A 9014-nucleotide genomic window follows, 5' to 3' on the forward strand; every position below is an offset into this window, starting at 1 on the left:
TGATCTCCGCTCGAGACAAATCTTACAAAAATTATCTACCTTCTTTTGATTATTTACTTTTTTTCTGGCCCCGGCATGGCCAGGTGGTTAGGGGTACTCGACTCGTTATGTGATGGTCGCAGGTTCGAATCCCCGTCGCACCAAACATGTTCGCCTTTTCAGCCGTGGAGGCCTTATAATTTGACGGTCAATCCCACTATTCGTAGGTAAAAAAGTAGCTCAACAGTTGGCGGTGGGTGGTGATGACTAGCTACCTTCCTTCTAGTCTTACAGTGCTAAATTAGGGACGGTTAGCACAGATAACCGTCGTGTAGCTTTGCGTGATAATTGCAAAAACAAAGTTTTTTCTATTAGTCTGAATATTCCAGGGTTATCTTAATTTTCTGAACATAAATTATATCTTACTTTCTGCAGTTAAATTAGAGTAAATATGTTTGTTTCAAGTCAAACACGAGGCCTATCTGTGCTTTGCCCGCCACGGCTATCGAAACTCGGTTTTTAGCGTTGTAAGTCCGCAGACGTGCCGCTGTGCCACTAGCACGTATATATTAAAATGGCGAACTTCACCTTCCTATATTACTGTGTAACGTTCTTTATTACAGACCTAACTGGACTGGTAAGGCTTAGTTTGTTTTGAATTTCGGCCTAAGCTACAGAGGGCTATGGGCGCTGTCTGTCCCTAATTTACCAGAGATAGGTTTGAGAGAAGGCAGCTAGTCTACATCACCCTCCGCCAACTCTTGGGATACTCTTTTACCAACGAATAGTAGGATTGATAGTAACATTATAATGCTCCCTACAGCTGAAAGAGTGAGCATGCTCGGTAACGGAGATTCGAAACCGTAATCCTCACATTAAGAGTCGAGCGCCCTCTAACGCCTAGGCCATGTCAGGGTTGTTAAGGGGCTGAAACTGTAGTTTCCGTTGCTCATGTTATAACTTCTGTTATAACCTAATATGCTATAGATATTTACCAACAGTATATTTGACAGTACCCCGATTGATCGAAACCTTCAGTCGCTAAACTTTGGGGTTCCATCCCTGCAGCGTGTGCAGCGCACATGACTTGTATAGCTCTGCGCTTAATAACAAATAAACAATTGTATTAGTGACGTTGGTGTTGGAAACTTTATGAAATATCTTTCTATTCGAGCTTTATAGTCAAGGAGTTTCCGGGAAATATGAATCGATTGAGATAATGATGGACTTTGGGTAACAGAGGTCGCTTTAGTCTCCTTAAATAACAGGTGGAAGATTACATTTAAACCATTGCAAAACAAACCTTCAGAAAGTTAGACTGGTGTACGGTGGAATTAGAGTGTTTCATATGACAAAAAGGAATAAAAATATTTCACCAACAGAGGGCGTTCATTTTTAGGATCCCACAGTTGTCTTTTACTTCAAACAGCTCAGTTATTAAATTTTTATCCGACAAAAAGTTAAAGAATATCTTACCACCAGAGGGCATTCGTTTTTAGGATCCCACAGTTGTCATTTTAAAAACAAAAACAGATCAGTTATAGAAGTTTTATCCGACAAATAGTTCAAGAATATTTTACCGTCAGGGAGCGTTACAAAGAGTAACAGGATAGTTTATAACGAAACTTGAGGTAGAGAATTAATTCAGCTTAACGAAACATAAGCATTGGCAAATGGTCCTCGCATAAATTACTAGATTTACACACACACACGTGTACCCCGAAGGGATAATCGTAACCTCACAGACATACGCGTTAAAATCTGGGATTTGATTCTCAGCGTGAACACAATAGATAGCCAAGTATGGCTTGATTCTAAAACAAGCAGAAAAAGGCAAAATTAATTATACTTATCGAAAGGCATTAATAATGATTAGTTATTATATTTTTAACACTATTCTTTATTTGCGAATATCTACTTTTAAACATTTACCACCGTATCTTAAGAACGACCTTATAACAAAAGTTTATATCAAATCTGAATAGTTAATAAAAGGTTGATTATATCTCATAACATGTTAATATAGATATCAAGTTATAGCATTTATTATTAATTATCTCGGGTAATAGCACCGAAAAACATTTTAATGGAGTGAGTGGGTCACTCCATCGGTATTACGGAAATATGATACGTAAAACATTTCTTTGTGTAAAGTTAAACCTTTTCCAGAACATTCTTCCAACAGATAAATATGAAATAATCTTGAAATTTGAAACTAACGAAGTGGAAAAACCGACTTGTTTGTAAATAGATAGAATCGTACGTGTCAATAACAAAACATGATTTGTAAAAGCATAAGATTAAAAAAAATATTCGGCAGTAATTACTAAAAGCTTCTTTGTAGTTAAGCAAAAATTTACACAAAGTTGTAATCATTACGGGTATTGAAACCTGGTATTTAGCGTTATAATATTACAAAGTTTAGTAATATAACTCACAAAGTCCAAACCCTCATTAATCTTTCGCAGTTGGGGCCATGGTCGTTAACCCTAAAACCATTAATAATGTAATCAGAAAGATTTCATTATTGTCGTTTTGTTGTAACCCTAAAACCATTAATAATGTAATCAGAAAGATTTCATTATTGTCGTTTTGTTGTAACCCTAAAACCATTTATAATGTAATCAGAAAGATTTCATTATTGTCGTTTTGTTGTAACCCTAAAACCATTAATAATGTAATCAGAAAGATTTCATTATTGTCGTTTTGTTGTAACCCTAAAACCATTAATAATGTAATCAGAAAGATTTCATTATTGTCGTTTTGTTGTAACCCTAAAACCATTTATAATGTAATCAGAAAGATTTCATTATTGTCGTTTTGTTGTCACCCTAAAAACATTAATAATGTAATCAGAAAGCTTTCATTATTGTCGTTTTGTTGTAACCCTAAAACCATTAATAATGTAATCAGAAAGATTTCATTATTGTCGTTTTGTTGTAACCCTAAAAACATTAATAATGTAATCAGAAATATTTCATTATTGTCGTTTTGTTGTAATTCTAAAAACATTAATAATGTAATCAGAAATATTTCATTATTGTCGTTTTGTTGTAACCCTAAAAACATTTATAATGTAATCAGAAATATTTCATTATTATCGTTTTGTTGTAACCCTAAAAACATTAATAATGTAATCAGAAAGTTTTCATTATTATCGTTTTGTTGTAGCCCTAAAAACATTAATAATGTAATCAGAAAGTTTTCATTATTATCGTTTTGTTGTAGCCCTGAAAACATTAATAATGTAATAAGAAAGATTTTGTTACTGTCGTTTTGTTGTTGGTGTTGATGCTATTCTTGACTGAGTTACTTCAACTATGAACTACATGCAGACACAGAAGTTCAGTGGTGGGACATTGATAAGTTTACGACCATACAACGCTAAAATCCTGGGTTCGATACCCAATATAGCTTTGCTATAAAACACACACACGCTTTTCCTCATTTACATACACTCATAGTTTTATTTCGTATATTTAACTGAAACAAAACGAAACAAACATTTTGTAAGCCTCTCCTGTAAATCAAAAAATAAATAGCCATACGGAAATATAGTTTAAAAAACGATCATTAGGCCTGGACATTTCCAAGCGTTTTCGTAATTCCGAGGTAATAAATATTACCTTTTCATTGGTCGTACGTTCAGCGTCGCCAGGTGATAGCCCAGGCTGACTGCCAGAACCGTCACTCCTTGCTCCTTGGCTAGGAGAGCGAGAAAAGCAGAGAAGAATGTGCAGACCGGCAGGATATGAGTGGACTGGTGATGGTTTGATTTCCATCTGAAAAGACCCAGAGAAAAAAAAAATTTCTAATAAATTATACTTACGTTTATGGAGCACACAAAGAGGACACGTTTACTTGTAAGTACTCTAATACTTCCACGTTTATGTATCTAAAATATTACAAAGTATTAGAAGCAACCTACTGTATGGAAGACATCACGTCAAGACGAAGGAAATTCTGTGCCATTTGCAATAAGTACAGAGATTGTGAAAACTCTACCGAACATAAGAAAACAAATTCCATAGTCAGACATTAATTACATAAACACCAAAAATAATTAAAACCAACTGTTATATTTATTTTTCTAAATTCCTTCCACCCATCATCATTGGATCGCCGTCATAATTGTCTGACTGGTTGTTTTTATAGCAAAGCGAGGAATCAAACTCTATAGTTTAGCGTTGCGCTTAACACTGTCCTACAGTTTCGCCGATAGTTGTGAGAAATACAACACTAAAACACAGAGCTTTAGATCACTATAAGTAAGGAAGGCACAGTGCATTTAGTACAATGCACAGCGATAAACGATTAACCCTATTTTTAACTCAATGCTGATCAAAAACAAACCAGAAAAAACCAGATCATTCAGTTCACAGAATCAAATATCCGTTTACAACAGTATGTTTATAAGTTTACTGATATCTATACACTCCACTAAAGATCATATAACTAGAACTCACCCTTAAGCCTAAAAAACATGCACCTTACTTAGATCAATATGAGATAAAAAGTAAAATGTCAGCTTAAGACAAAAGAAAATTAGTTTATAAATTCATTTATTTAGTGAAATACCCTAAACATTCTGACATCCAAATGGGATTTAAACAGTGAAATATCCTAAACATTTTGACGTCCAAGTAGGATTTAAACAGAGAAATACCCTAAACATTCTCACATCCATCCACCTTTGATCTAAACAGCGAAATACCCATGTTGGAAGGTGTACTAATTATTGTCACGTAATTTACTCTGGATCTCAGCTATTTTCTTTTCATATATGTATGTTTGTGTGTGTAAGTTTTATATATGAATTGTTCTATATCTGTAATCAAGGTAATTAATTCTGAAAGTTGTTAATGAGAACAGAATATATATTTTATTAACAAATATATAAATAAATAAATAACACAGTTTCTAAGTGCACTTTAGGCCTAGTACAAAAAAAAAACCAACAAAAATACAGACATTTCTATATGACGAATCAGACTTGTGCTCTGTTTCGTACATCATAACCCCAATAAATATTAAAAATGTTGATCACGAGAAAACTATGTTAATATCTTGTCGTTTTCTAGTTTTAAGCCTCAACTTTATGAATTTTTCTCTTCATTTTTGGGAAAGTTAGCGACGTAGAAAGCGCTGGCAAGATGTGATTTATTTTCCAACCTCTGCTATTTACTAACCACCAGAAGAAGCTGGCGGGGTGGACGAGTAACTGCCTATGCGGTTGATATTGATTGGTCAGATACATCGCCGACATCAGCCCTTGAAGCACGTACAAACTATACTAAGTCAAGAAACTAAAATAATCGCAAGTGTATTTAAAGACAGAAATTTCCTTCACTAGAGTCGACCACCAGGAGCAGCCGAAAATCAAAGTTCGATAATTTGATTGATCTGTAATTTTGCGCTCCTGTTGGCCTGTGATGGCATTTTCTTCCAACCTATTAGCATGGCTTCACACTAGTTTACCATGGTTAATAAAAAAGTAAAATTCTCTGTAATAGCTAGGTCGCCACCTAGGAAATTAAATCGTAAAACATTGCAACATTTTTGCTTAATATAAAATATTTTACAATCCAAAATTTAATAAATATTTTTATAAAAATAATCAAAATTGTCTTCTCGTAGAGCTGGAGTATTTGTATTATTACTCCCTCAAAAAAAAACAACAACAAACATACTCCTAAAATGTATAATCCATAATTTGTGGGTTATAATAATGCTTTAAAAATTAAAAATATATAGTTAAGAACGCTTAAGTTTAATTCTAGTACATCCTTTGTTTTGCATTTAGTATTTTAAAATTTTTATTGTGAATATGCCTACACTCTCTCTTAATGTTTACTACTGGATTTAAACATTCATTCGTCTGTACATGAATAATTTATAAATAATTTCCACTGGTTTAGTCTGACGACATAAAACAATAAAATCAAGGTTAGAATTCCCTCAATGGAAAAGAACACAGACACATCATTACGTCGCTCTGCGCTAAAAACGAACAAAACTTTATAAGCACTTTTGACATTAAGTAATTTATTATTTCAGTGCATAAATAAATGCTTTAGCTATTGAGGCTGCTGTTGCTGCTTTGAATTTTGCGTAAAGCTACACAAGGGCTATCTGCGCTAGCCGTCCCTAATCTAGCAGTGCAAGACCAGAGGGAAGGCAGCTAGTCATCACAACCCACCGCCAACTCTTGGGCTACTCTTTTACCAACGAATACTGGGATTGACCATCACATTATAACACCCCCACGGCTGAAAGAGCGAGCATGTTTGGTGCGAGGGGATTCAAACCCGCTATTCTCAGATTACGAGTCGAACGCCTTAACCCACCTGGCCATGCCGGGCCGACTTATTGAGGCACAGGAGAAGTGTGTTCCTCCTTCTATTAAATCCAAGACTCCTATTTTTACGTACAAAACGCCTCTAATAAAACCATTGGTTTAGTTTTCTCAAAAAAATCACTTTTATGAAAAAATAAAAAATATTTTAAAGATACAAACACAAACTTATTTAGTCATTGATAATGAGAAAACCCACTTGTAGAGAAAAATATATATGTAATAACGGCTGGTTTGGGTTGAGAAAATTTTTTTATGTAGAGGAGCGAACAACGTTTCGACCTTCTTCGGTCATCGTCAGGTTCACAAAGAAAGAAAGAGGTAACTGACCGGTAGCTGACCACATGTTTGAAGGGAGTTGTGTAACTGAGTGTAGGAATGTAAAGGGCGTGATGTTTGATTATATTTATTAATATAATCGCTCCTTCACATAAAAAAATTTCTCAACCCAAACCAACCGTTATTACCTATACATTTATTTAATTGTGATTTGTTTGATGTAGAACCAAAGTCAAGTATCACACACAATTATGAAACTAGTTCTAGTGAAGATAGTCCACCAAAATAAAATTAGTACAAAGAAAACATAAAATATTTTGTCACATAAAGTAAAGTCTAAAAATACTGCGTTAATGTTTTCTGAAACACCTTCACGTGGCCAGCACGAGTTACGCTAAGAATGTTATATTCAGAACACACTTGAGTATCAAGTGCGTTACAGGAGTGACAGTCAAATTCTGTTAGTTAATCAGACGAGAGTGGGGTCGGTGGTTAGTACTGTTAAGAACTTGTATTTCCTCAAATTCAACATTAGCGGTGGTTGTGTGCCACTTTTTGTGTAATTTTACGCGAAGTTCTGAAATAAATACGATAAAAACAGTTTTAACTTCCTAACGAGTGGCCGTCGAGTTATGACGTAATACCACAAGCAAAATAACTCCAGTTATGTGTATTGTTTATGACGTGCTACCACCGGCAAGATGTGTTATCGTTTATGATTTGGTCTTTATCCGCTGCTGTGCACCTGATTTTTGTAGGTGTGTTACTGTACCGTTTATTATAACAGTTTATAACGACGCTCCCTAGTGAAACACCATAACGACTAATACCGCTCTTATATTCAGGTGGTTAGGGCACTAGACTCATAATTTGAGGGTCGCGGGTTCGAATCCCTGTCACACCAAACATGCTCGCCCTTTCAGCTGTTGGGAGTTGTAATTCACAGCTAATCCTGTTGGCAAAAGAGTAGCCTAAGAGTTGGCGGTGTGTAGTGATAACTAGCTCTCTTCCCTGTATGCTCTCACTTAAATTAGCGACTTATGGCACAGATGGACCTCGTATAGCTCTGCGTATAATTAAAACAACAACAGAAAAACAAATAAAAATATTATATCCTAGAACGTCTGTACCATTTATGGTTCTCAGCAAGAACTGGAATCTTCAATCTAAACTTCAATATACAGTTTGGATTAAACGTCCAAATGTTGGAAATCGCTGACTTAAACTGAACCATCCCTAGTTTTAAACAACTAAAGAGGTCAGCTAGCAAGCAGCACTCAACGCTACAAGGGCTTTGAACCGAATAAGGGGTTGATTGCCACTTATAACATACACACACATGCAAAACAATGTCTCGAACATTGGACTCTCTTAAGTGTTTGTTTATCATGATAGCCATGAGCCTGGAAATAATAACCCAGTGGTCTTTAGACAACAATTACAGTATACGTATGACAAATAGAAACCTTTACGTTAGGGTTAAAGGACTTGTCGTTAGGGTTAAAGAATTTGCCGTTAGGGTTAAAGAACTTACTTGTAAAAGCTTAGAAAAGACACGAAGAAGAAGAAAGCACAGAGAAGTTCGGCTCGTCCCACGGTACTCGAAACCTGAATAAATATATGTAGAAACCGTTAGTTCATGAAACCTGGAGAAATATATATATAGAGTAACACGTGATGACAAGAAACCCACTTAAAGTAAAAATGTATTCTAAAAACGGTTGTTATGGATGTTAACACTTTAATTAAAATAAAGTACAGAACAACGTTTAGACCTCCTCAGGTTATCTTCAGGTTAACAAACAAAGGTGTTAATAGTTAAAAAAGTGTTAGTCCATGAAATTTGAAGAAATATATAAAGCAAATGTTAGTCCATGAAACCTGGAGAATTATATAAAGTAACTGTTAGTCCATAAAACCTCGAGAAGTATATAAAGTAACTGTTAGTCCATGAAACCTAGAGAAATATATAAAGTAACTGTTAGTCCATGAAACCTGGAGAAATATATAAAGTAACTGTTAATCCATGAAACTTGGAGAAATATATAAAGTAACTGTTAGACTATGAAACCTGGAGAAATATAGAAAGTAACTGTTAGTCCATGAAACCTGGAGAAATATATAAAGTAACTGTTAGTCCATGAAACCTAGAGAAATATATAAAGTAGCTGTTAGTTCATGAAACCTGGAGAAATATAAAAAGTAACTGTTAGTCATGAAACCTGGAGAAATATATAAAGTAACTGTTAGTCCATGAAACCTGGAGAAATATATAGAGTAACTGTTAGTCCATGAAACCTCGAGAAGTATATAAAGTAACTGTTAGTTCATGAAACCTAAAGAAATATATAAAGTAACTGTTAGTCCATGAAACCTGGAGAAATATATAAAGTAACTGTTA

General features: G+C 34.7%; 1 protein-coding gene across 2 annotated transcripts in view; it reads right to left on the reverse strand.

Annotated features, from left to right (window-relative positions):
• The window catches only part of LOC143246819 (protein O-mannosyl-transferase TMTC1-like), a 63897-nt gene extending 55645 nt beyond the window's left edge, over nt 1–8252 (reverse strand). For both annotated transcript variants that reach the window (XM_076493991.1, XM_076493989.1), the window contains exons 1-2: nt 8148–8252; nt 3606–3761 (exon numbers count right to left, since the gene is read on the reverse strand). In XM_076493991.1, the coding sequence (XP_076350106.1) occupies nt 3606–3613 (8 nt within the window). In that variant the 5' untranslated portion in view covers nt 3614–3761; nt 8148–8252. The remainder of the gene's footprint in view (nt 1–3605; nt 3762–8147) is intronic.
• Between the last annotated feature and the right edge of the window lie 762 nt (nt 8253–9014).

This window comes from Tachypleus tridentatus, chromosome 3 (genome assembly GCF_004210375.1).
Source record: "Tachypleus tridentatus isolate NWPU-2018 chromosome 3, ASM421037v1, whole genome shotgun sequence".
NCBI lineage: Eukaryota > Metazoa > Arthropoda > Merostomata > Xiphosura > Limulidae > Tachypleus > Tachypleus tridentatus.